At 35.9% G+C, this 27,809-nt stretch overlaps 6 protein-coding genes across 8 annotated transcripts in view; 3 read left to right on the top strand and 3 right to left on the bottom strand.

Moving 5' to 3' along the window:
• The first annotated feature begins 314 nt into the window (after positions 1-314).
• Positions 315-13,762, top strand: LOC113493451. The gene is made up of 14 exons (XM_026871441.1): positions 315-491; positions 929-972; positions 1,824-2,022; positions 2,436-2,494; positions 3,491-3,677; positions 3,985-4,157; positions 4,488-4,812; positions 4,932-5,031; positions 5,463-5,586; positions 5,852-8,975; positions 9,141-9,357; positions 9,597-9,725; positions 10,106-10,297; positions 11,164-13,762. The coding sequence occupies exons 3-14, from the start codon at positions 1,828-1,830 to the stop codon at positions 11,316-11,318; spliced, it is 4,980 nt and encodes a 1,659-aa protein (XP_026727242.1). The 5' UTR covers positions 315-491; positions 929-972; positions 1,824-1,827; the 3' UTR covers positions 11,319-13,762.
• A 75-nt stretch (positions 13,763-13,837) lies between these two features.
• LOC113493450 (protein Mo25) lies at positions 13,838-17,399 on the bottom strand. 2 transcript variants are annotated; one of them, XM_026871439.1, is made up of 7 exons: positions 17,312-17,399; positions 16,904-17,089; positions 16,694-16,810; positions 16,469-16,611; positions 15,562-15,730; positions 14,970-15,239; positions 13,838-14,891 (listed from the first exon to the last, which is right to left on the bottom strand). In XM_026871439.1, exons 2-7 carry the CDS (start codon positions 17,030-17,032, stop codon positions 14,712-14,714), a joined length of 1,008 nt encoding a protein of 335 aa, XP_026727240.1. In that variant the 5' UTR covers positions 17,033-17,089; positions 17,312-17,399; the 3' UTR covers positions 13,838-14,711. The 2 variants fall into 2 exon arrangements, with proteins under 2 accessions (XP_026727240.1, XP_026727241.1); XM_026871440.1 differs by having other exon boundaries at positions 17,268-17,352.
• Positions 17,400-17,966: 567 nt separating this feature from the next.
• On the top strand, positions 17,967-21,032 carry LOC113493447 (lysine--tRNA ligase). 2 transcript variants are annotated; one of them, XM_026871436.1, is made up of 8 exons: positions 17,967-18,116; positions 18,300-18,675; positions 18,756-19,007; positions 19,105-19,497; positions 19,782-19,964; positions 20,134-20,294; positions 20,511-20,751; positions 20,844-21,032. In XM_026871436.1, exons 1-8 carry the CDS (start codon positions 18,082-18,084, stop codon positions 20,943-20,945), a joined length of 1,743 nt encoding a protein of 580 aa, XP_026727237.1. In that variant the 5' UTR covers positions 17,967-18,081; the 3' UTR covers positions 20,946-21,032. The 2 variants fall into 2 exon arrangements, with proteins under 2 accessions (XP_026727237.1, XP_026727236.1); XM_026871435.1 differs by lacking the exon at positions 17,967-18,116 and adding an exon at positions 18,123-18,229.
• A 25-nt stretch (positions 21,033-21,057) lies between these two features.
• LOC113493448 (deubiquitinase OTUD6B-like) lies at positions 21,058-22,244 on the bottom strand. Its single transcript, XM_026871437.1, has one exon. The coding sequence runs from the start codon at positions 22,055-22,057 to the stop codon at positions 21,218-21,220; it is 840 nt and encodes a 279-aa protein (XP_026727238.1). The 5' UTR covers positions 22,058-22,244; the 3' UTR covers positions 21,058-21,217.
• A 114-nt stretch (positions 22,245-22,358) lies between these two features.
• On the top strand, positions 22,359-24,758 carry LOC113493449 (platelet-activating factor acetylhydrolase IB subunit beta homolog). The gene is made up of 4 exons (XM_026871438.1): positions 22,359-22,657; positions 23,049-23,255; positions 23,336-23,458; positions 23,541-24,758. The coding sequence occupies exons 1-4, from the start codon at positions 22,592-22,594 to the stop codon at positions 23,820-23,822; spliced, it is 678 nt and encodes a 225-aa protein (XP_026727239.1). The 5' UTR covers positions 22,359-22,591; the 3' UTR covers positions 23,823-24,758.
• A 900-nt stretch (positions 24,759-25,658) lies between these two features.
• The window catches only part of LOC113493241 (NADH dehydrogenase (ubiquinone) complex I, assembly factor 6-like), a 4,010-nt gene continuing 1,859 nt past the window's right edge, over positions 25,659-27,809 (bottom strand). The window contains exons 2-6 of the mRNA XM_026871114.1: positions 27,168-27,195; positions 26,828-27,065; positions 26,518-26,750; positions 26,161-26,323; positions 25,659-25,925 (exon numbers count right to left, since the gene is read on the bottom strand). Of these exons, the coding sequence (XP_026726915.1) occupies positions 25,746-25,925; positions 26,161-26,323; positions 26,518-26,750; positions 26,828-27,065; positions 27,168-27,195 (842 nt within the window). The 3' untranslated portion in view covers positions 25,659-25,745. The remainder of the gene's footprint in view (positions 25,926-26,160; positions 26,324-26,517; positions 26,751-26,827; positions 27,066-27,167; positions 27,196-27,809) is intronic.

Here is a 27,809-nt window from a genome sequence, read left to right as displayed (position 1 = left end):
ATTATAAATCCGGCTGCACTATTGCGTATCTCGTAATTGTTGTAGATTAATGTCTTTTTGTTTTAAAATTATTTTAACTACAGAAAATACTACAAACAACGGCATATTCTATAATTTATCTTATTTAATATTTGCAAATGCTATCTCCTTCTGCCTTTACCTGGTTTCATCTTCTTGGATTCGTGATTCCTTTTAATGTAAACATAATTCACGAAAATCTTACTGGAATTGTTATATCAGTTAGACTAACAAGAATGTAAGCTCATTTGACTTTTTTAATTTGCAACTGGTCGATATTTTTTTATCTGTATTCATTTCCTAGATTTTGACAGTTCGCAGCTGGTGCTGTTGGATTGTTTCTGTTATGGATTTTTGAGACCTAAAAGCGTAGATATTACTTAAATTGTGGCGATAAATTAGTAAAATAATCAAAATTTACTACATTTGTAATAGTTTGTAACATATTTTTCCCGCTGGGCACAATGTATAAGGTAAATACGTTGTTTTTATTTTCGATCTATTCACAAAAAATGCGGATTGTATACAACATTTTTTACAATCCTTAGCAAATAAAATATAAATATTAGGATGCCTACAGCTCTGGATGGCTTAGCAGTAGTATTTTGAGTAAATAATCGAGTGAAATATCATGTTGTCAATTTTCAACATGGCTCACTCCGGTCGTTAGGTATAGTAGGTACTTTTGTGTATTATCGTGTTACGATATGTTTGTGTCAGACGATACTAATCAACTTTAGTAGCTGTTTAATGAGAAATGTTTTCTGGTTGTCCTTTAAAACATGTGTTACATAAGACATTGTCATTGTGAGGAGATCTGCGCGTAAGTGCCAACAAAATTAAATGTTTACTTGTATAATGGTCCTTCATAAAGCAGTATTGTGTAAAACGGTCTCAACTCTCGTTACAGATTTTCTACACCCGATTCAATTCAATGGTCACTTAAATGTAAAGGTAAATACTCGAAACACTATAATCTACCCTACACATATTTTGTTGTTTTGCTTTATTATACTGAATGAAAATGTGTCTAAAAATAACGCAAATGACTAAGTAAATTCCAACTACTTTTACCATTCAAGTCAAACAGTCAGATTGCTTTCATCCTAGCTGTTATTTTACTTTAAATATATCTTTAACTGTAGTCAATATTCAGAGGATACCAAAATAACACCCAAAAAAAATTAAGTAAACAGTGTAACATTGTTCAAAACAATGTTGTATGCAAAACTTTGACATTGTATGCAGTGACATGATGGCTTATCTGATTAGACTTAATGGTGCTAGAAATGCTTTAGCTATATTTATCTGTAAAAACATTGTCCCATTGGTTCAAATATTTATGACAAGTCCAAACATGTAGACTTCAGTATTACATTAAATATGCAGTAGTTTAATATTTTGATTGGCACTAATTTGAGAATGTTACGACTAGTACATACATTAAGGTGCTTTCTGTGCTTTATTAGTACTGTTTAATTTGTTTATTTAATTTATTAAATTTTTCTTTAAAAAATAATTATGTATATCTCTGTCTCTATTCTAAAAACAAATTAAATAATGAAGTAGGCTTGAGCTTTTAGTTTTTTTATTTGTTTGAATAACTTGAATCAATCATTATAAAATACAATGAAAAGATACCAACTATATCATTCTTCTTTTATTTAACTATAAATATTTTTTGTAGTTTCCTTAACAACCTGAAAAAATAATGTATTTAATTGTACAATTAAAACCAATTGAATGCTTACTTAAGGTGGCATAATTAATGCATTCAAAAACAGCTTTTTTTCTTCTTAAAATAGGGCAATGGACCCAGTTATAGACAATGAGTGGCTTGGTTGCAAGAATGAGCCAATTGATGATATGCAGAATGTGGGCAACATTGCTCGAAGCTGGCAGTGGCGGGAGAGAGGCATCAACCCCTCCCACTACCCAAACAACAAGACTGTACTCGAGAACATGGCTGAAGACATCCTTGTACAGAAACCACTTCAAATAAGAGTATGAATTCTTACTTTTAATTTGTTGTCAAGATTTTTATTAATTTCCTAAAAACAATGAGTATTTATACCAGATATAGTTTTTAAAATACGGGACCACTTTCTTCTTTGTGGAAGTATGATATGAACATAAAACTGGGGCTGGCATAAGATGGCAGGGTATAGGCGATTATGGAAGGAGATGGGGCAGCCCTGTGCCTAACCTTCATCATTTCCAAAATCAAAATCAAACGTTTTTATTTCAAGTACGCTGTTTTCCAGGATGTTACATTGATGGTTCTAGTTGGGCGGTTCCAAACTGTCATTCTTATGGAGAAGAACCGGCAAGAAACTCCATAGTATTGGCCAAGTAGTAGTAATACATAATAATATAGTTTTAATTAGAATCTAATTGTAACAATATATTATTTACAGAGCTATGACTTACCGGGCTTCCCAAGATCTACATTTTTAATGGTTTTCAGCCCTGATGGGTAAGTGAATTAAATGATGGTTTTTTGATATGCTTGTAAAATAATAGTGACAATTTATAAATGATTATTTATTATGTACCAATAAGTTTCTTTTAAAAGTTACTCAATTCAACAAACTAAATAGTTGATTATAATACTGATATCACCATTACACTGGAAATATCTAGATAATTGACCCTTAGCATATGATTTGTAAGTATCTCTACTCGAAAAACTGACCACTTAACATGACTTAATTACTCAAAACCCTATAAACATATTATCTACTAAGCTATCTACATTGTGATAGAATAGAGCATAACTTATATGATTCATATTTATTTTAAAGTAGCTGTTGCCCTCGGGAAATCGAAAATTATCCCACCGGGCATAAAATCGGGATTAAATCTATTATATTCTTTAGCTGTGTACCAAGTTTCGTCTAAATCGGTTCAGTGTTTTTTGCTTGAAAGAGGAACAAACATCCGTACATACCTATCTACAAGCTTTCCCGTTTATAATATTAGTAGGAGAGAAGGACTTTTTTTAACGCGCTACTTCTCCCTCATGGATCAAGGCTGCTCGCCTTTGGTCCTACGAGTTCAAGTTCTCCTGATAGAAACTGTTTGATCAGTGACGTAGCGGTGTAAACTCCATTTGTTTAGGTACTTAAAAAAAGGAAAACATCTTTACGACAACATGTTAGTGTCTCTTTTTGCATAAATAATCAATTTAAAAATATAACGCGACTGAAAAGCAAATTAAGACAACAATAAAGATTACCAAATCAAATATACAACTGGAATATATCTGTCGCATTTATTTAAATGTGATTATATAAAAAGTAGTTTTCTTCAGTACACAAACAAATGTAAGAGTAAAAGTATAAGGACATTCTAACATAATACTCGTTTCTACACTCATCTAGATAATTTTAAAGACAGAATGACACATATATTTGCTTACTGCCGTTCTTGAATCAAAGTACACATTAACATTTCTATTAATTGTTTGTAGAACAAAAGTAGCTTCAACCCATGGCAACCACAACGTGTACGTGTCTGAGTTGGCGAGTGGGAAGCACGTTCGTATACTGAAGGGTCACCCGCGCACTCCGTGGTGTATCGCCTTCCACCCCTCGCACGCGCTCCTCATTGGTTCCGGATGTCTCGGCGGACAAGTCCGAGTCTGGGATATTGCTAGTGTGAGTGGTATTGACTGCTGTTTAAATCCTTAGAATGTTTTGTTTAGTTCTTGCACGCGGTTCAGTTCCCGTGGATTTCAGTAATCGAAATAGTGTATGTGTCTAAAACTTTAAGGCTGAAACTTCATTAATACATATTATTAACGTAATTGATTTAATTAAGATAAGTTATTTAAAGAAAGTCTACATAAATTAATTGGAATTAATATGATTACTAAACTTATTGTTTTTATTATAACTGATGTATTATTTATCCTACTGAATATAACGTACAAAATGTGTAACTAATTTCGCTTTTTATTTTCAGGGTGGCAGTGAAGTGTGGAATGTTCGAAACGAAACTGTGATAGCATCCATAGCTTTTCATCCACGCGAACAGCTGTTAGTGATAGCTACATACAATGAACTATACTTTTGGGATTGGAGCCAACCCGCGCCATTCACTAGAGTTTCTACTAATAATATCAATGAGAAAGTCAGGTATGATTTATAATATAATTGTGTTAGTGACGACGTCTTAAACATCGGTCAGTTAACATATCTTTGCGCAAAGCGCTATGTCTGGGTCACCCCTGTAAACATGGTGACTTTGTATACTAATTATAATCACAGCTATCACTTGTTTCCCTCTAACAAATTAAAGCTTTAATAAATAATAGCATGGACACATAGTGCCGCGCAATGTATTATCAAAAAACAAAATAATTATGTTCTTTTATTACCATTGTTTAAAATTGCAAGCCAAGTAATCTTTTAGTTGGAAATTGTTACTATAAATATCTCGCATTCCTCTCAGCTGGTGTATTACAGATATGTGGCGTTCGACGCGCTCGGATACAAACTCATTACTGGGATATCGCTTTGGGCGTGTGCGGGGGGGTCTACGAACAGTTCCTTATTACAACAAAACCCGCCACCGGGCCCTACAAACCAAAGTAACAACTCCAGAAGAGATGATTCTGATGACAGTCCTGGAGGAAGTCGACCCCAGGAAAGCCCGGGTTCCGCCCGCGACATGATTGTGAACTCTTACCAAAACTTGGTACAAAGATATGACAGTCTAGTGAGAAATTATCAAAGATTATTTATGGTTCGGCACAGACTGACCAATACTCCGCCGCCGCCCCCAAACACGGTAATGTATAAAACCTTTTTGCTATTAACCTTCTTACTTGCTACATTGTTATTGTTAATAGTGGAAATTAGTCAAAAAGAGAATTATAATATAAATTTTGTATAATTTTATGTTCATAGACGGACAGAGGGACAGATCCTATGGAAACCGATGTGTCTCCAACTGCCGGCACTTCTGGCTGGTCACGCGGTGAACAGTCTTCCACTTCACAATCCAATGGTATTAAAATCTTCATTTTATAGTTAATATTTTATTGCCTTAGATATTTTCATTTGATTTTTTTTTCTCGTACCGTCTTGGGGTGTACTCGTAAAAAAAAAACCGACTTCAAATGAAATGGTGATAATGGGACCGCACGGGAAGCACAAGCTTTCAAATAAAAAAAGAATCATGAAAATCGGTTCACCCAATCGCAAGTTACGAGGTAACAAACATAAAAAAAAAACATTCGAATTGAGAACCTCCTTTTTTTGAAGTCGGTTAAAAAAATACTCCTGCGTATTCCAAAACAAGCATAATAAAAGGATTACAAAAAAAGAGATTAAATGATACACTGGGATCACTGTACGCTGTGGTCAAACTGCAGAGGCTGAACTAACAAGTAATAGGAAGTGTAAGACATTAAACAAGTATCCTCGACTTTGTTTCAGCAAATCCAACACCCAGTACATCACGAGTTGAAAATCCTGTAGCAAGTGGCAGTCCTGAGGCCGACAACAGCGGCAGCCGCCTACTAAACTTAGATGTTTTGTCTATTGATGGCAATTCTTCCAGGTATGTATCATAAATTTGCTGTCACTGATATATTACAAGTGGGGCTTGTGGCAAAACATACGCTGGAGGGTGAGATGTCTCTTAAAACTGGTTCACCAAGTTTAAACGCAAGGGTTGTGACCCTTCATTGTATAACCTGGTTTTAAGACCAACCTTAGTGAAATGGTCGATTTTCCTCATTTTTCAGTCACAGAATATTACTGCATGAAATATGTGTTACATTACTTCCTGAAAAATTATAATGTCTTAAAATTGCTACTTTCAGAAATCAAACCGCATCAAGTTCGGAGCGCTCTCTCTTTGGGTCACGTTCCTCTGCTTTCCAACCTCTAAACGGCGCGGACCCGGCCGCCCGCCGGCCTGGCGCTAGAACTGTGGAGTACACGTGCACTCGACTGTTACCAAACCCTTTCTCTTCGTCCAGTAGCAGTAGTGTACCCAGGACTACTAGAGTCACTTTTACACAAAACCCTCCCGTATCTAACAGCTCTACTAACACTTCGCGCACCAGCATATTTACCTCGTCCAGAGGCCCGACTTCCTTCGCATTTCGACGACGAAACTTTTCCCCATTAACACACAGTACCGACTCGCCTCGTGCAGATCCTCCCACGGCTTCGACTAATAACTCTGGTCCCCCTTTCCTTCCTCGCCGGTCATTCCAAACAAATACTTCGAACGACAGTCAACCATCCACATCAGGTACGTCTTCGTCGCAAAGACCAGCAATGACTAACTCATCCACACAGATGAGCCCGACGACGACACCGGTCGATGCACAAACTATTAATGAAAGCCTTGATTTGATACGTGATATCCTACGAGATTCTGGTACAAGACTCTTGAATTTGATCACTAACATGTCATTGTCAACGTTGGCAAGCGTCGAACGGAGTATCCCCAGAAGGGGTAGTGGTTCTCGAGCCCACTCTGACGAGAGTGAAAGCGGTGGCAGGACTAGGAATGGTCGACCTCGTGTGCGTCTGTTCAGTTCCACCTGGAGCCGCGACTTTTTGTCGTCCAGTTCTGATTCAGACAGTGATCAGTCATCCGAAGTCAATATTTTTAGAACTAGAAATACGACCTTCCGAGAAGAGGATTCTAGACCAAACGATCGACCTCCAGCTGCTTCCTCGGAAAGATTGCCAACCGCTACTGATAGGCTTGTGTTTGAGTTAAACGACATGTCACAGGGTGGGCCCTCTAGAGAGCAAGGAGGAATCAATGTAACTTCATCAAATAATAGTTTTCGTGTCCGAACACAAAGCGATTCTTTGAGCAACAATCCTAGTACGGAGAGAACTTCTTCTACAACGGACAGATCTGCTCCGGCAGGCGGCGGTGCAGCAGACGCGCCTGGAACTTCTGGGACGCAGACACGGTCACAACAAACAGCAACGGACTTCGATCCCGATAGACCTTCAACCAGCAGGGATGACTTTTGGAACAGAGGTAGCTCTGTTCCACCTGACGAGGCTTACAGAAAAGTAAGGAGTGGTGTCAGCGCTTTACAGAAGCACACCGTGCAATTGACGAATCTTTGGCTTCGAGGGAATCGCACTACCATGAGAGAACTACGTGGTATGTGGGAAAACCTACGCCGACGAATATTAGCCTTACACAGAGAAACGGGGCGTCAAGATGTGCCCAGTTATTATACGAGACCATTATTGGATCGTTGTATGATGTTGACTGATATGACAGGTAATCTCACACGGTCTCCCAGAGTCCCAAGAAACTTGCACAGGCATGAAGATGCCAGGAGGCATTCGACTGAGGGGCGCAACGCTCCTTCAAATACTGACAATGCAAATAGTACGAATCAGACAGACGGCGACCACAACAGGTCTAATGACAATGCAACTGACAATCGACCTTCACACACAGGAAGGACTTCTAACGTAAGATCTTCACCTACCAATCGGGCTTCCCCATCATTTAGAAGAAGACTGCAATCCAGCTATCGTTGGCGCCCGGAAGACGAACTCAGAAGGCGATCTCGAAACCCTACAGCTAATCGTCTGGCACCTCGTTACACTAACCGCTCTCGCAGAGACTTCGCTCGTGCGATTGAAATTAGTGCAACCAGGCATGAAATACGTATGCGGGCTATGCAAGTGCTATCAGTAATGTTTAATATGATGATGATGTGTCTTGAAGAACGGGGTCTCAGTCAACTTATTATCAGTATGTTGAGAACGCTGAAAAGAGCATTGGCTTTAACGTGCCTCATTGTCATGTCAAATAGGAATAATGGTCGCACTGCTAGCAATCAAGCACCTGCCCCACAGCCTGTAGAGTCTCTAGATGTCGTACGTATTCAAAATGTAGAGCACAATGTTGACGTAAATGTCGATGGTCCTGATGACCTCATGCCGCCAAGCACCTCACAAAACGCCGTAGAACCTGACGCAGTCGTTCAACAAAACGGCAAAGCTGATAAAGCTACAGAACCTGCTACACCTTCAACATCTAGAGCCGAGACAGGTGAAAGCAGTCGCAGTAATAGTAGACCAGATGAGACACCTTCTACTTCAGGAGGTAGCAGACTTTCACAAAGATGGAGCAATCGTCTAGCTGTCCAGATAGCCGCAGCTAACAAAAATACTTCTGCAACAGCTAGAAACAGACGAGACTTGTACATGGAAAGTAGACGACTAAAAGCTCTCCATAGAACTAATCCAAGCGCACATCCTCTCATTAAAAGGAGAGCGGTACCTCCGATTTCGAATTATAGAATACCGGCACTAAGGTCTTTACCTAGAAGTGGCGTGCCAAGATTCAGAACACCTAGAGTCCAGTCGCAAAATAATGAACCGGTCGCTGGCCCTTCGAATGCCCCACAAAATAATGACAGCGGCAATCTTCAAGAGTCACCTGGGAGCGAGCTAATGAGCGAGTTCGAGCATAGAGTTAATTTTATAAGAATAGCACACATGCAGGCAGTGAGGCTCAGAAATGCAGCTAGAAGTAGATTTAGACGATTACAGACTATCCGGCTGTACACGCCATCGTCGGTGCGGGAGATGTTCGCGCTACAAACCCACGGACAGGACGCGCCCGGTGAGCGTGGCGGGGGCGCGGGCGCGGAAGCGGGTGCGGCCACTGCGGGTGGGAGCGGGCAGGCGAGGGGGAGCGGGCAGGCGGGGGGGAGCGGGGGCGCGGGGCCCAGTCAGGGTGAAGGCGGGCGCCACCCCCTGGCGATGTTCAGGCCGCACATCCTGACGCCGCGCGACGACCTCAGCCACCAGTTCCACACCGTGCTCAACAACGTGGCCATGCCGCTCATGCAGGTCAGCGACTTCGCGCCTGCTGCCGACGGGCCGCCCGCGCCGCCGCATCGTCTGCCGCGGATACACGAGTATCTACAACCTATCATTCTAGCTCAGGTAAATATACGACTATATTTCGCTGAGCGCTTAGATTCACTTGCTTAAATACATATATAGATCATTTGACAAGATACTGCGTTGTAACATCACGTCTTTTTTATGTAGCGTCTATTCTGTTGGTCATATAGATATTTTTGTCAACGAGTATGTTAACTGTTGTAGAACGCGATGGTCGTGGACGACGAAGGTGGTAGCGGAGAGGGTGGCGGCGGCGGCGGCGGCGGTGGTGGCGGCGGGGGCGGGGGCGGTCCCCCGCGGCGGCTGGCGGGCATGGCGGGGCTGCTGGACGCTGGCATCATCTCCGAGGCATTGCACGCGCCCTCGCACCGCGTGCAGGCCTGGGACTTCACCACCGGCAACACACCCGAGATAGCCGACAGTGAGTCTAGTATTCATGTACTAGATACCTAATCCCTTTAAACATATTTCAACGAAACTAAATTTTATGGTGTTCTCGTAAAAAAAAAAAAAAACCTGAAATGTTTAAAAAATATTACTTGACCGAACAATCTGTCTATAGCTTTAGCATTTGTCCTTTTAACACACTTCTGAAATGGGTCAAGCAACAAATTGAATATAAATTACATTCTTATTCACAGTTTTTTTTTATGTTATTAGGTACGAAAAATGTGGTAGTGCAAAGGTGTAGAATTCATAATGACGCTAGTATCGACATATCTAAAGATGGCAGACTGTTAGTGGCGCTGCTCCCAGTGCCGAGATTAAGAAACACGAACCACTGGCTCGGTAAGTAAACACACGTTGTTTTGTTTCCCACGGCTCAAGGTTAATCAATGATATCGGTAAGTTAACAATACTATCCAGTCGCGTATAGCCAAGAACTTTTTTTTCTTAAACCACACTCTAAGTACGGAACCCATTCTTGTCAAGCCTAATTTTTCCTGTCTAACTTCATTAAAATACGTGTTGCAAATAAACAAAATATTTGGTTTTTCTTCCCTTTGTTCATCCCATCGATAGTTCCCATGTTACATTTAACTAGTTAAAATCGGTGTTTAATAATATTAAAGCATTAATTGGTTTTCAACACGTACTACAAAAAAGTTACACCCACCAAACTCTGTCAGTTTGTCGGGTAGTATTATATAGTGATGTGTGTGGTCCAGGTGTGTACTCGTTGGAGTGGGCGCGGCTGGGCCAGTGCCTGCACACGGCGGTGCTGGAGCAGAGCGCGGTGTCGGTGGCGCTGTCGCCCACGGCGCGCCACCTGGCCGTGGGGCTGGGCTCGCGCAGGTTCACCACCGCGCCGCACGCACGCAACAACGTCATCGCGCTGCTCTACAGGCTTGAGCCGTTAGGTAACTACACAAAGCATTTTAACTATTATAGCTATGCTACACGTCAGATAGGAAATGTCGACTCCAGCGTTCTCAAAAGAAAGAAGACGTGTAAAAGTGATGATATTGTCCTATTTACAGAATAAATGATTTCATTCAATTTCGTGCCGCGGTGTTATTTGAATTTTAATATTTAGCCGTCCACCTATAACTTTGTATTCTATTGGTAAATCAATTTTCAAAATCTGTTCAGTAGATCTAAAGATGAAAATTTACAGTCTCATAAACTTTCTCTTTATAACAATAAGTATAGATGAGTATATGCAGTTGGCCCATATGTACGCTTTAGCGTTTGTGTACGTCACTAGACTATAACCACGTTAACAATCACCTAGAAATCTACAAATCTAAGCATCAAAAGTTTATATTCTTAAATGTATTTCTCGCTACATAACACCTTATAATAGCATGACAATTGACGGCGAATAAGAACTACCGATTTGGTATGTCACCATGAAGTGTGCATATAAACTGTCAACTCTCTAAACAACTACTCTGTCCCTAAAGTCACTGTGTGGGCACATCGTGAATGTTATAAATAATATAGAGGGATATGAATCAATGAAAGTACGACAGATTATGATACATAAATACTTTATTACACAGTACGTTTAAAAAATAACAGTAACATATCAACCAAAGCAATGTATCCAGACACCCTGTATTTTATGCTTGCTATACATTATGTGATTGCTACTTATCTAATAGATCCCTAAAACTTACATACAGTAATAACATGCTAAACTTTAAACAAATGAGTTACATAGAACACACTTAATGTCTACTATTCAAAAATATTATGATGTCGATATTCTTTGTATTTCCAGAGAGTTCAAGTCGAACTGGCTTGTCTCCGATCAAGGAGTTGGAACAGAACTGGGAGCATGGGTTCACTAGTCTTAACTGTCTGCGGTGGGCGCCACAGCCGGGACAGGGCCTCGTCTACGCCAACAACACCGGCCAACTTATCATCATGAGCTAAGTAGTATAAAAAAAATGATATAAATAAAGCCTTTGATGCTGTATATCACTGCCACGCTACTGCCTACTCTATATCATTCTAAACGTAAATCTATTTACGCGTGTGTGGCAAGTTCTCTATTTATAACTGCTGAAAACATTGATTCACAATTATTATATTTCATAATGTAATGAGTGTCAAGTTGTATTATTTAATAATATCATAATACCATAATATTAAGATGGACTAATCACAGATTGTCTGTTTAAGTCAATCAGATTTATACATAAATAGTTTGTAATATCCAATACCAATGTTCTATAAATTGTAATTGATCTCTTGAATCATTGGGTTGGGACTTGAATGTGTTTGGTGTAATCACAGAAAAATGTACTGTCTGTTATAGTTCCGAGAGTTGAAACTTGTATGCATGTATTACATTTCATGTTGCCAACATAAATATACCTAAGCCAAGCCAGCAGAATATTGAGACGAGTAATACATACATAGAAGTATAGATATAATCGCCAGTCGTTAGATATTTTATTCTTAGTAATAATCAGAAATTCTGAAAATTTATAGTCTACCTATTCTATATTTTTTAAGTTATTTTTCTTTTATATTATTTGTGTTGTTATACACTGTCTTCGTAAGTAAAAATTAAATTATTTTTGGTTGTAAAGAAACATGAAATATGTACTCATTTATCACGCAATCATGTATAGTTGTATGCGGACATTTCTAAATTATTTATGTAATAAGTTTTCATCACATTTAATACTCTCACGAAGGCAGTGGTTTCGGTTCTTCCATAATATTATAACTATTCTGGCGCATCATTTACGTCTATTATTATTTGGTCCTATCAATATAATCTATAAATACTTCGTGTTCCTTTTACTTTTACGTATTTAATTTTATTTAAAGAGTAAAAAAACATTTTAGGCTGGGACTTGTTTCCGGTTCTCTTCTATTCTAACATACCGTTTTTACTATTTGTCACCTAACATTTCTTAGCTTTATCGTTTTATTATTAAATACCCCAAGAAATACCGGAGCCACGAAGCCCAAGCCTAAGACTGATTTTTTTCGCGTTTATAGACTGATGTTCGATTCAACCAGGGTACGATGGGATAGAAATTGTGACGCCGTGCGAACTTGAAGGGGAAATAGAAAATAAAATATTTATTAAAAAAATCGACGTATATGAAATATGTTTACTCCACAAACAGGGGCCAACATACATTACACAAACTCGCATAAATTCGCGAAAGAAACAAGATTGGTTCATTGTGATTGAAAGGGACTTCTTTGTTAATGGCCCTGCGCAAGTAAACGGCAGTTCAATGACACTTCCGACCTTTGTGCTTATTGATCGACGGTAATGACTTTTCACTGCCTTTTACAAGATGTAGCTATAGCCCTGCTACTGCTTAGCGACCTGAAATTGGTCTTAGTCATTAGCGGGTTTTGTATAACGACCTTTCGATAGGTCTTTTCAATCCTGTGGACGTCGTAGCCCCATATACGCCGGCTCTATTTCTGGGAAAAAAACTATATTCTACAGTAAAGAATAATAGGAATCTGATAAGTTTTCAACATGAAATTACTGTTGAGATAAAGATCGTCTAAAGAAATTGTATACAGTCAACTAAACGTTTATAAAATATGTATATGTAAGTTAATCATGCTCTGTCAGGCTAGTTAATTATTGCTTCGTAGGTTATTTCCTTATATTGATGGTTTGCTTTTGTCGAGACTGTCAAATATCAACAATTATCTAATCGAATCGTAAGTATAATAAAAGCTAGATGTCCCAACTATTTCCTAACATATTTTATGTCGTTGACCCCTTCAGTAAACATATTAAGTATATTAATGTAGATTTTCAAATCTTTAGGTACGTTGTTACTATGTGTCATTTCATTACTTCTATATAGAATGTAAGATATCATTTATTTTACAGTTTTGAGTTCAAGATAACTTTATCCGCAGAATATTTTTGTACTTCACATAAAATATGGTGAACACATAAATTCTAAGACAGGAATGGCTAATGCAAATAGCTTTGCAGAATAGTGTTTCTAATAAAAGCAACGGCTTGTCGCGATTCCTGGCGGCTTATATTCGCCATCTTCCTGAATATATTTCTTGCGGAATTACTGAACTGAAAAAACGTGTTTACCGAATAGATAGGCAATTTTAATGTAATAAAATAAATTCAAAAACACGTTTAAAAACGATCTTCCAATTAAAAAAAATGAATGAAACTAATACCAGAATTATTTATCAAATACCAACATGAAATTTATTCAGCGGATAAACTTACCATTTTATGTAAATATTTTGACTTTCAAATAATTTGTGATAATTGTAAGAATAGTTAAAAATAACTGTACAGTTTTTTTTAATATAAGATTCTGTGTACAGATCCCTTTTTGTGTCTAATAAAATCCTAATAGTTGGGATAAGTGTTTTATTTAACTTCCAATCTAACCAATATGATAAAGCAGGGTCTAATCTAATAAGAAAAAAATAAATGAAAATGATATAAATATTGTATTTATTCCGTTTCTATAGAATGTAATTGCATTAATGATGCTGACAAAATAATCATTAAACATTAAAATATGATACAGCAATTTTGAAAACTTAAAGATACCTATCTAATAATTTAATTTAATAAAGAAATACCTGTGCAAATTTTGGAAATATGTATAAAATAATCCAAATTACGACTAAGTATGGAACAAAATGTGTTAAAAATATCAACATTATGTTAGGTTCGAAGTAAATAATGATAATATTACTTTCTGTTGTAATTATGACAAATACTGATACGAATGATATACATATACAATATAAAATATACTTTCCTTCATGTTCAACAATTTATACTTCTGATATTGATTTAAAATACAAAAAATAAACATTACAAAACACTCCAATTAAAAAATGTCATATATATACAAATCTCTTTTAAAGATCACGGTTACCAGTTTCATTTAGTCATATCTAAATAAATTAAAAACTTAGGGATCTTGCAGACTAATGTGATAAAATACAATGATAAATATTTCGATTGTGACTCCGAAGCTGTCACTAAACACGTCATAAAAACTAAAAATGGTTTTAACAACTTACAAAAGATATAAGTCAAACCATAAGTAACACTAATTCCTACAATTGTTTATTAAAAATGTTATTTTGCTCGTAGCACAAATATACTTTCCCTGACTCATCACAGACCAAATGTAAAATCTATTTAGATTTCCAATGTTTATTACTGAACCTTGTGTCTTTGCGGCGCCGCACAACACCCTCTGGTGACTTAGAAGCATTTTAAATATAATAGCATCTATAACTAACTTCTTTCTGAGGAGGAAGTGGCGATTCAATGAAATGCAATAATTGTTAGTGTTCCGATGGCTTGAGTTCTTTAATTTGCTTTATAAGATAAGCCTTCTCATCATTGAACTGCTCATCCTCAGAACGATCTGTATGGAACTTGGTGAGGAAGTCTACCAATTTATCTTGATTCCTTAGCAAAATATCCAATATGGGTTTTGGTTTGTTTGGGTTGGCGACAAATACCTGGAAAATACAACAAGTTATTAGAAACCGAGGTATTTTTTTACTTGTTAAATTATTTACGTATTTTATGATACATACCTTAAAAACATGGAAAGCTTCAAACTGAATGTTACGTGACTTTTCTTTTAGCATATTCATCATAAGCTTGAGATTATCAGGGTTAGTGATGTAACGTGTCATTATGGAGAAGTTGTGGCGGTCAAGTAACAACTCTCCCAGTAGCTTCAGGCTCTGCCGTCGAGTCACATAGTTTTCAGAGTTCAGCAGCCGCTGATAATGACTGAACACTTTATCGTAGTTTGTTTCTAGAAACTCGGCACACAACATTTTATGTCGCGTTAGCAATTCCTGAAATAAAAAAAAACATTGATTGTTATGTTTATTCAGTCAAAGGAAATGATTTATAAGTATTTTACTACTTTTGCTTTACCATATTGTTACTATATAAAAATGTAATTATAATTGAAGAAAACAGCCAATTTGATTATTATGATTACCATCACACATAAACACACAAAGTATAACATTATTCTGCAATAAAATAAAGCAATATCATGAACAGCATTTTTCTCTTTAATAGTATTGAATAGTAAACTGTTTCAGTGTTTTGTTTCATAATACTAAAAATAAAAAGCATTCATGCACAGAGTGAGCAAATTAAAAAACAAACCTTAAAAGTAGAAAAGGCATCTGAGGCAATATCAAAAGTGGAAACTTCTACATAACGGAAGAAATTGTAAAAATCATCTGAATACAACATTATTTTAGCCAAAGCCTCGTATCTGGCACATTCTCGTAGCATTGTGCCGCAGTTGGATGCTATCTCCTGATGTTCATACCTGTAAATTTGCAAATAATTGTTTAAATAAAATGGCTTTTTTTAATCATCAATATCACATATGACATTTATGATGCAGAACAATGGCTTTTTAGAGGAAAAAACATAAAATTTATTTGTTTAGGAAAATTAGGTGGGGCCATTTGTGACATGATGGCGAATCATGGAAACATTTGGAGGAGGCCTGTGGCATAAAGTGGGCTAGAAAAACTAAAATAACATATATCTATGATTCAAGCCCTTACATGGGTCCTATACTAGATACTATAGGTGAAATAAGTTAGCGGCTAGACCTGCATTTTACTTTTAGTAATGATTTTCCATGTCCATAACCAATTGTTTCCTTCATAGCATGACTTTTTTACATAATTTTCTAATGCATATAAAATTTTACTATAAGTATCCTCATTTTAGATTTTATAATATTTTCATATCTGTATTGCTTTAAAAGCAAAACAAACAGTTATTGTTTAATGTGATACTAAATTGATAAGATTAAATTGATTGGTGTCAATATTATTAAGGTAAATTTTATATTGCTTTCTTACTAGTGTGCATAAAAGATAGGTAAAGACATCATTTCATTAGTCATTTAAATCAATATAAATATCTATTCAAAATTATTAGTACTCAGATTTAAGGAAAACAATACTTCATGGAAATGAATTTAGAATGAATGACATTTTCAAATTGTCCCACTGAAGCCAATATAAAATGACTAAAAAGATTTATAACTCACCCGGACATCAAAGTAAACAGTATCTCAGGCTTAGTGCATATGTACTCAACTGTGGGGGACCTGGTGCCAATCTGACGTCTAAGAACATTGTTGAACACTTGAGCAACATCTTTCTTGCCTTCAAAGTCGATGCGGTTTAGATTCTAAATGTAAAAGGCATGAGTCATTAAACATGATAATAATGAGTAGTAAATAATTAATTCACTTGATCAAATGTTATGTTACCTGGATGAGAAGCAGAAGCAGGTTGGTGTTGTACAGTTCCTGAGCTAACTGTGCTACTATGATATCAGTTTGTGGTTCGGCGTCGGATGTGCCGTATAGCATGTTCTTTATCAAAACCTATTGACACAAAAAACAACACTTTAAATTATCCACTTATTTACCAATAAAATAAAACGACCTACCTATACTGATGGACTCCAATTTACTTACCAAATTTTTGCTTACATCTTCTTGGGCTTTTTCGGCTTTCTTATCGCCCCTTTCTAAAGCAGTGACTGCATCTTTCAATGATCTCACAAGCTCCGCTGGGCTCTTTTGAGACTTACCAAAAAGAGGCATAGTATTTCGATAAATTAGACAGATGATCTAAGCAATACTGTCTACATAAGATTGTACCTGCAACCAACGAGGAAATGCGTTTCAATCAAATACAAAATCAGATGTTTTACGCGATTGTTCTTGATATTTTGCGAGAATGCAGGAGAAACGAAATTTGACAAATTTATAAAACGTTTGCCGACGAGCCGATAAGCCACTGAATTTTGTATCGGTGTCAAATTCAATTTAATTTTACCTAATTTGATGATTAATCCACAAATAATACTAAATATAACTCACTTTCAGATTAATAATTACAATTTTCCCTAGCAAGACAGACCACACGAAACGAACAGCTGTGATGTCAATAGAAATATGTGTTGCCAATATCAAAATGTTTTTCCCATCAAATTATATTTAATAGCCCTAGATTGTCACGCCAGTATTTTAGGGAAGGTTTCAGTTTTATCGAGGAATCATCCTTTACAAATTTTTTGTAAGACTTTGACAAAGCGTTAGAGCATTCTCTAAATAAACTAGTGCGCTGAAAAGTTTGTTAAGTAACTTCAAGCATCATTATAAATTATAGACCACTTTCCACTTCCAGGAAAAGTTATCTGCCAAGGTACACAACAAAAATCTGTGCTACTTTTAGTCGCTTCGTATTCAAGTTAGTAACTTAAATTACGTACCTCTTACAAATGAAAATGCTGATTGAAGTGTTTAACTGCCTACTTTATTATTATGATTATCAAATAGTGTAACATTCAATTTATTGTGTTAAACTTAAAATATTCGTATGCCGGTCCCGGTAAGACATAACGGTCAATACCATTGATGTAACACCTAAAGCACCTATTTTCTACCTGTGTTCTTCGAGCGAATAAAGACTGAATTTGAAGTTCAAAATAGTAAGTACTTCAGTGCACCTCTATTTTTATAAGTTATCTGTTGCGTGGTTGGGGCTTAACGTGTCAAGTTGTCAAATTTAATCCTGGATTTTAGGTTAGAATTAGAACAGTTTCGTCATATTTATAATAGCAGAGGAATTTCGAATTACTCTGAAAGTCATGGCTGAAACTGCTAGTGAAAAGTTGTCTAAAAAGTGAGTATCGTGTGCATCAATATGTACGCCTTGAAGAACCTGAGTGCATTGTCTTTTAGAACTAACAATTTCGTCAATCGGTGTGCAAATTTCTCGACTGCTGTTAGCAAACGGTTGGTTGAATTTCGTATTGATACGTATCGGATTTCATGACTGATGTGTGATTCTTGATATTTATTTTAGTGAATTGAAAAGGCGGTTGAAAGCTGAACAGAAGTTAAAGGAAAAGGCAGAGAAGGTCGCTCAACTTCCAGCTGCTTCTGCAGAGAAGAAAGCTGCTAAAGTGTCTGAAGAAGAGATCAGTCCCAATGAGTATTACAAGTTGCGAACAGGAGCCGTGGCGGCACTCAAGGAAGGTGCCAAGGACGACCACCCATACCCACACAAGTTTAATGTCACGATCTCACTGGAGGAATTCATTGAAAAGTACAATCATGTAAATAGTGGTGAAGTACTGGAGGATGTGACTCTATCAGTAGCTGGTAGGGTACACTCTATCAGAGAGTCTGGTGCTAAACTCATTTTCTATGATTTAAGAGGTGAAGGTGTTAAAATACAGGTATATTAATATTTTTTGTGATGATCTATTTTTTTTATGAGTTCCATATAAAATCAATTTATTATAATTATTACTTTTAGGTGATGGCAAATGCAAAGATGTATGAGTCTGAAGAAAAGTTTGCCTCAGATACAGACAAGCTTAGGAGGGGAGACATTATTGGCTGTGTTGGTCACCCAGGAAAGACAAAGAAAGGAGAATTGTCTATTGTACCAAAAAGTATTAAGCTGTTATCTCCTTGCCTGCATATGCTGCCTCATTTGCACTTTGGCCTAAAGGACAAAGAGACCAGATTTAGAAAGAGATACTTAGATCTTATATTGAATGATAAGGTAAGCATCAACATCTTTTTTCATCAATTAATCAGTGCTAAATCATTTTTAGTAACAATACAACTGTATAAATAATACTTAAATAATTTCCATACAGGTAAGGCAAATATTCTATACTAGAGCAAGAATAATCTCATATGTAAGGAAATTTTTGGACAACATGGGTTTCCTTGAAATTGAAACTCCTATGATGAACATGATCCCTGGTGGAGCCACAGCCAAGCCTTTCATCACCCATCACAATGACCTGAACATGGATTTGTACATGAGGATAGCACCAGAACTGTACCACAAAATGTTGGTTGTTGGAGGACTGGACCGTGTCTATGAAATTGGTCGCCAGTTCAGGAACGAAGGCATTGACATGACCCACAACCCAGAATTTACAACTTGTGAATTTTATATGGCTTACGCTGATTACAATGACCTCATCACAATTACTGAAACAATGCTGTCAGGCATGGTGAAAAGTATTCATGGATCTTATAAGGTAAGCCCCAGCATATTACATCAGTATCATCAAATTTGCATCATTTAATAATGTATTGATTACTCATTAAGCTATCTTAGGTTAATATAATTTGCATGTTGCATTCAATAAATCTGTGAAACCTCTTTGTTACTCCAGAGTTTAACAATAGGTTATCAGGCATTACAACAATGATAAGAGTGTGTTGATTTTGGAATTCAATACTATAAATTATTGTCAGTAATTAAATATGAAAGGATTGTTGTTTATAGATTTCTAAGAATTACTATATAATTGTTTTGCAGGTTAAATATCGTCCTGATGGTCCAGATGGTGAGGAGGTGGAAATTGACTTCACTCCTCCTTTTGCCAGAGTGCCCATGATTGCAACCTTAGAAAAGGCTCTGAACACCAAACTGCCTCCTGCTGATAAACTAGATACTGCAGAAGCTAACCAGTTGCTGAGTCAGTTATGTGAAAAACATGAAGTAAGTAATAAATGAAGTAGACTATTAATAACATTATATTATTATGACAAAGTCATTGCCTGCAAGTGTATTTCATAAAATTCTAATTTTTGTAACCCACATTTTTGTCACCTATTCTTTTTTGTATATGTATATGCATGTTATCATGTTTACATCTTTCTTTTTTAAGGTGGAGTGCCCTGCACCAAGGACCACAGCAAGGCTTCTGGACAAATTGGTGGGAGAGTTCCTTGAAGAGAAATGTATTAATCCCACATTTATCCTGGATCACCCTCAGATTATGAGCCCATTGTCCAAATATCACAGGGACATACCTGGTCTGACAGAAAGGTAGATAATTATTTCTTTTATGCTACTGCATCAGTTTTATAACCACTATTTCTTAAAGAAAAACTTGCAGCTGTGGCAGAGGCCTGGCTGTCTGTAATTTTGTGCAGTGCATTGTCGTTTTTGAAAAATGGTGGTAGGCTCCTAATGAATAACAGTTCATGACAGTTTTATGGATGTATATACATTTTGTGTAATAAATCTTATTTAATCTTAAAGGTTTGAACTCTTTGTGATGAAGAAAGAAATATGCAATGCATACACTGAGTTGAATGACCCAGCTACTCAGAGGGAGAGGTTTGAGCAGCAAGCCAAGGACCGTGCAGCTGGTGATGATGAGACTCCACCTACAGATGAAGCATTCTGTACAGCACTTGAATATGGTTTGCCACCGACTGCTGGATGGGGATTAGGTGTTGACCGACTTACAATGTTCCTCACTGATTCTAACAACATCAAGGTAAGTTGCAACATTTTCTTTTTTCAACAAATACCATTTATTTTATAGATGTTTTTAATTTTATTGTATAACCTACATATTTTTTGTTTCAGGAGGTTCTATTGTTCCCTCATATGAAACCTGATGATCCCAACAAGCATAATGCTGAAGGTGAAAATGCAGCCACTGAAACCCCAGTTCAAAATGGAGCATAATAATCTGCGTTTTATTACTACTTACAAATTGTGTGAAATATAACATTTATATGTGTCTTGTTTTCACAAATAAATTATTATAATGAATTGTGATTTTTAATAAAAAATATTACCATGTAAAAAAATATAATATGAGAAATACATAGATTATTTACATAAGCTAATTATTCAGCAATGAAGAAAGCTATTGTTTTACAGAGATACATAAAGTAATAAAAATAAACAATTACAATAATTAAGGAGCTTATAACATAAAACCTTGTTTTAAAAGTCTAATCTTCAGCTACACTTTTAGAGCTACCCACTGTAGAGTTGTAATGTTCACCTAGCCTGTACATGTGTCTATGATATGTTATAATTAGGGGTGTCCCCTCAAATTCTGTTCCTTGGTCTATAGAATTAGGTCCAGAAGCTTGTAAAACACTAATAGGACACTTTAAAAGGTTAGATAATGCCCTAATTTCTAACTGGCCGCCCCACACTTTAGTATTCTCTATTTTGTTACAGTATTCTTCAAATTCATCATCGGTCAACATTTCAAATGTGTCAGGATTACTCATGAATGGAATAAAATCATCTTTATGAGCCCGGATATAATCTGATACATTTTTTCTTAGTTCTTCTACAGACACTTCTTTCCTTTTTGTTACTAACATTTGGTGAGCAATTGCTTTGTACAAACAGTCTCCATCGGAAGGAATGAGGAATATCTCTAGTCCTCTCTCTTTTAACTTCACACTAATTTCCTGCAACTCCATGTTTCTTGGGCCATGCAAGTTTTCTTGTTCTTGTTGTTTAATTTGTTCTTCTCTTTCCTTCTCTTGTAATGACTTCTTATCTCTACGTTTTTGAGCCTTCGATATCTTTACTTTTGCAACCTCATTTTCAATATTAATAACAGAGTCTGTAACCTCTTCCGTATCTTTCTGTATACTTTCAAGCTCTTGTTTATGTCTAGCGTCCATTTCGGTCTCTAATTTAGAAATTTCTGCAGCAAGTTCCTTCTTTTTAGTTTTATCATTCTTTGCGGCTTTCTTTAATGCTTGGAGTTGTGCTTGTAGTTCTTTCTTTTCCTTTCTATGTTTACTTTCCAAGCTTGATAGCTCGTCCATAGTAGTAGGTCGGAGTAAATTAAGCGAGCAGCTGTGTATAAACTAATTATTAATCTAAAACTAGACCGAAAACTACTCACATTCGCATAACCCAGTGCCTTTCTTTCAGTGACAGTGTGACACAAAATACTGTCAGATCTAGAGGATGTCAAAATAATGTCAATGTGAATGAAGTACTCCTCTGCTGATCGATACTTTTTTCAATTGTCTAATAAAAAATTTAAAAAGCGATAGTTTATTTAATTTCTATTCATAAAATATAACTATGTTTTTTACGATTTCAGAATATCCTTAAGATACCTGTTGTTCCTGAATTTTATTTGTTAAAAATATAGGTACCTGACACTAGCAAGCACAGCTTGCAAGTCTGACAGATATTAAACTGATGACAGTGACGGCAGCTAACACCATCTAACACTGAAACCGCCAAGTTATTTTCATCTTCGTGGTTAGAGTTGATGTGGTAATTTATTATTATACTTTTAGGATACATTATTTAATGTGATACATTTTTAGTATCATTGCGGAGAAAGAATGAATCCCTGTTCGGTTGCCACTCCTCAGCAAGACACGGAAGGCGATGGAAGGTGGAATAGTATTGTAAGTTTTCAATTATAATATTGATTCATGAGCAGTCAGAACTTACTAATTTAGACGGTTGAATTCACACTAGATTTTGTGATTCGGATACGTGGTAAAAATTTTAATTAGATTCTGATTGCACTTGCGACCTAAATTACTAATAATCGGAGATCTCTCTTTATTCCGTTCGTTATTAATTGTTACCTACATTCAATTAACAATTTACACGAATAATTCAAAAGATGAAAAGATTACGGTTTTTTTTTAATTCTTATATTTTTTGCAGATTAAAATTAATGTTTGTCTGAAGTTTTGAGTGCTTTCTTTTATTGGCTGTAAAATTTAGCTAACTAACTTTGAATAGTATTGTTTGAGAGTCTAATTTGTTATCTTGAAATATTCCTTTCAGCATAATAGATTTGTAAGTGATGCAAAAGGGAAGGATGGTGATGTGATTTTTATTGGGGACTCCATTTTACAAGCACTAGAGCATACTGAAGTATGGAACCAATGGTTTGCACCTCTCCACTGCCTCAACTTCAGTATCCACAAGGATCAAACTCAAAATGTATTGTGGCGCATTAAGAATGGAGAACTTGACCATGTTGATCCCAAAGTAAGTTTAATACCATAACTTATATTGATACTTCAGTGCTACATTTGAAATCACCCATCTCATTGTCTTTATTTTTCTAGGTAATAGTTGTTCATGTCGGGACAAGTAATGTTGAACACACTGCAGAGCAAGTTTGTGAAGGAATTCTAGAAATCATAAGAACAATCAGGGAAAAACACCCAAGTGCTTATATTGTATTGCCTGTAAGTTGTTTACAAGTAACAGGGTTATGCTTCTTATTTATTTAATTTTGTATCAATATTATTTCTATTTATTTCATTTCAGAGTCTACTCCCTCGTGGTCAATATCCAAATACTTTAAGAGAGAAGAATGCGAAAATCAATCAGCTGCTACGTGAAAAAGTTGTCAACATGAACAAAGTTGAAATGGTTCCAATAGATAAAGGCTTTATACAAACCGATGGCACCATCAGTCACCATGATATGCATGACTACCTCACTCCAACCAATGCAGCTTGCCGGAAAGCATTCGAGCCCATTTATGATTTACTTCAACAAATTTTATTTGAAGGAGAGCCAGAAAAAGATTTGACTCCATCTGAGTAATCAGTTGTGCTATTTGTATTTTATGGCAGCTTTTTATTATGCAGCGAGCTCATTGTGATGGAAACAGTAGTACTTATTATTAGCTTTTTATATTAAGCTTAAGTGTCAAACATTTTAAATAATATTAACTTATAAACCTTTACATTCCAAATTAGCATTATGATATTCTAATCGGCTGTGTTTATTTAATCACATCATTTAAATATTTTTATTATTAATGGCTTCTAATGTTTAAAGGTTTCCTTTTAGCTTTTAAATGCATTTTTATGTGCTCAGTTTATTTGTGCACAACAGGGTTAGTACTTACCTTTTTTGTATTTATTTTCTCACATTCGTAAAATGATTTTTGTAAAAAACAATGGCAAAGTATTATGTTTCTAATGATAGACAAACCTCTTTTTTGGAGGTTTGATGTGAAACTTAGCAATTTTGTTAGTTTTATTTATAAATTGTAGATGCTTATATGATTTGTTTCCTAGGGACTCACATAGAGCAAGTACACTAGTGTTTACATAAAAAATATTTGCACATCACAGTAAGTCATGGAATTGTCTATAACCAAAGATCTTGGAAGATTACCTAACCAAAGTTATAACAGTATATGAATTGCATTGGATGATTTTATCTGCAATTCTATTTTTGATAACAAACTACATTTTTAAATTATGATAAGATCTATATTGATAAGTACATGCAATTGTTTTTAAACATTTTAATAAATGTGTATCCCTTATTGCAGTATGCACATATCATGTGCATCTTGAAACACCAGAATATAGAACCTCTTCAAATATCACTGTATGCATATTTAGTGACTATTTAACTGTTAAGGTACTCAAGTTGCCAAACAAGTTTGCTTGAATCTCGAATTGTTATGAAATATTTATTTGCATGATGAAGCTTAAAAGTAAACAGTGCAATTATTTCTAAAAAAAATGTTTTGCAGTTTTATTGACATACCCTCAACACAAAAATAATACGGACTTTATATTCTATTGAAGTAAAATTAATAAGCACTAAAATTACAAATCTATTAGATTCTCTTTTGTTAAGAATCGTTAGAACTTGGATGGCTCAATAAGGTCGAGAACGTTGCTTTTATTATATGCAAACTAAAAGAAGCCAGTAAAACAGATTTGATAAGTTTTGGTATTGGATATGTTGAGATTCCAAATAATCGTTTAATTCTGCCGCCATGTCGTGCGGCGGAGTATCACTACATATTATAAAACAGGACCGCTTTTTCTGTCCCTATTTCCCCTTGACCACTTAATACTTTGAAACTACGCAACGGATATTGATGCGGTTTTCTTTAAAAGATAAAATGATTTATGAGGAAGGTTTTTAAGTATAATCTATGCATATTTTCGTACAGGACATTTTATCAATTTTAGCGATTTCAAATGTATTCACTATTTTTTTTTGGCTTTCATTGCAAATGCTGGCTTAATCGCAAGAGATAATTCAAAATGATGTTCAACAATATTGTACACCATAAAAAGATCTACAAAAGTCTCAGACAGCACATACCTATCTTTAAGGTTGACTCACCATAACCATTTTTTGGCTAATAATTGTATTCCAAAACAAAACTTCTTTTGCGAAGCTGTTTTTATTGAGATAGTAATCCTTATCAAAATCAAAATTAACTATTCAATTTTTCATTACGATGCAACGACGATGGTATGCATCCTAATCAAAATAAAGAACGCTAAAGAAATTCTGTGGCGTATATTAGCACTGCTCCCGTGCGAAGCCGGGGCGGGTCGCTAGTTAAAGTATAATAATCTGTCATAAATCCCAACCAACTGAAATATATGATAATAAAAAACTGAATCAGTTTTAATAACATTTATTTATAAAAAAATCAACAACTGCTACAGGTATGACACTACATTTGCTATGAAAATTGAGATTTCAATACTAAAATTTCTTAATTACCCTATTATAGTATAATCTAAATGGTAAAGTGGGAGTATTAACATGTAATGCATTGTCAAATAGATTGAAATGAACTTTTTGGAGTTTTGACAAAAACTGGTCTATGGCTATTGCAGGTAAAAATATCTGCTTTGAAATGGTTGGAACTTCAATGCTTCTGGCCTGAAAGAAAAATCAAGAATAATATTATTTTTAACAGTTTTTTTTATCACACTGTCTACACGTGAAATAGTTTCTAGATGTTCACATGTTTGTCTTTTGCCTCTTAACTAGTAAAGTTTGACTAATATTGAATAATATTTTATATGGAGTAAGCTGAACCCTGAGATAAATACAGACTGCTTAGTGCCTGGCTGCATCACTAGAAGGGTTAATAATTATTTAATGACATAAATACCTTTTGCAGGTGACTATTAGCTCTGCTCGCAACTTCATAAGCAACATTTCTCATGTTTTCACTGTCAATGCATCTCAGGACATCTTCTTGGCTTACACTATATTTCATTAGGATATCCATTGGTAGTGTAACCATTTTATGATAATTGGAGATACGGACAGACCTGAAACATAGTTTTTACTATGCAAATAATGTTCTGCTTTAATGTAGAAAGAGTTTTTTTTACTGAAAGTGTAAGGAAGCAATATTAAATTATTTACACAAATACTTTATTTACTGTGAGGAAACACAATCATGTTCTGATTATATTATTTTTTTAATTAATTAATAACAAAATTCTATAACATGATGACAAACCTTAATATGTTAGTTATTCCTTGTGCTTTTCCCAAGTGTGAGGCTGCATGGTCAGCATTTACATTAGCAACACCTAAAATGTCTAACAGTAGGTAATATATTGGTGATACGGAATCTTCAGCATATTTCTCAATATCTTCTAAGGTTTTGAAGTGTTTTGAATTCAAAAGATTGCTTCTTGATAATATGAGTTTTTCCAATTGCCTCTTTTGAAGACCATAACATACACATACCTTCGAAACAATAGATTAATATTAGGTATTTTGAGAAAGTTAAGTATGCAGGAAATAGCAGTTTATCTTGGACTCACTTTGAATAACTCTTGTGCGATAGGATTAGCAGGAACATTTAGTATATTTTGTTCTTTTTGATAAATGGTCTTCACAGTATCATGCCAGAATTGTAACCTAAATGCTGCAGTTTGTGCATCGGACGTTTGGTCCTGAACACGAGCTATCTCCACGTTAAAAGCTCTCAATACCAGTGCCGGCGATCGCACCGATTTCGTCATAAGAAGAGTTGCCATAAAATTCTCGTAGTCATACTGTCTATCTGTAAAATACAACAAGTACTAGAACATGCTACATCTTATTCATGTAAATTGCTATATGTGTGTCATATGGCTTCAATTAAATAAAAGTACTACTTACTTTACTATATTGGCACAGTATTCGATAGCTGTTCATTACACATGGCTTCATTTGATTGCTGCCTTGTTACCATTCCGATGTGTTTAAGAGGTTTGAGGATGTGGAAAAACTTGCTATGTTTATTCATTTTTCTTGGCTTGTAATTATTCTTTCTCAGATTCTCACAATTTCTGCAAATTTATCTTCTTTTTACTGTCAAACTGTTATGTCAATGATCCATCGAAATTCTAATTATCTATCAATTTTGACAACTAAATGAAGCTCTGAAATCTTAAGGCGTAACCGCATGCAATCGCTCGTCGCTCGTTTACAGCGACAAATCCGATCACGTGAACTCATTTTTAAATTTCTCGCGACTCGTAAAGTCTCTGTTTCATGCAGTCGCTCGTCGCTCGATACCTGGCGCGGCCTCATGGAGTCGCTGGTCGCTACTCACTCCTTTCCAGCGCAAATATGATCACGTGACCCCATTTCTAAATTTCCTGCGACTCGAAAAGTCGCTGCTTCATGCAATCGCTCGTCGCTCGTTTACAGCGACAAATCCGATCACGTGAACTCATTTTTAAATTTCTCGCGACTCGAAAAGTCTCTGTTTCATGCAGTCGCTCGTCGCTCGATACCTGGCGCGGCCTCATGGAGTCG

The sequence above is a fragment of the Trichoplusia ni genome, chromosome 4 (assembly GCF_003590095.1).
Source record: "Trichoplusia ni isolate ovarian cell line Hi5 chromosome 4, tn1, whole genome shotgun sequence".
NCBI classification, from domain to species: domain Eukaryota; kingdom Metazoa; phylum Arthropoda; class Insecta; order Lepidoptera; family Noctuidae; genus Trichoplusia; species Trichoplusia ni.
Note: the sequence above shows the minus strand (reverse complement) of the source record. Positions and strands in the feature narration are given on the sequence as shown.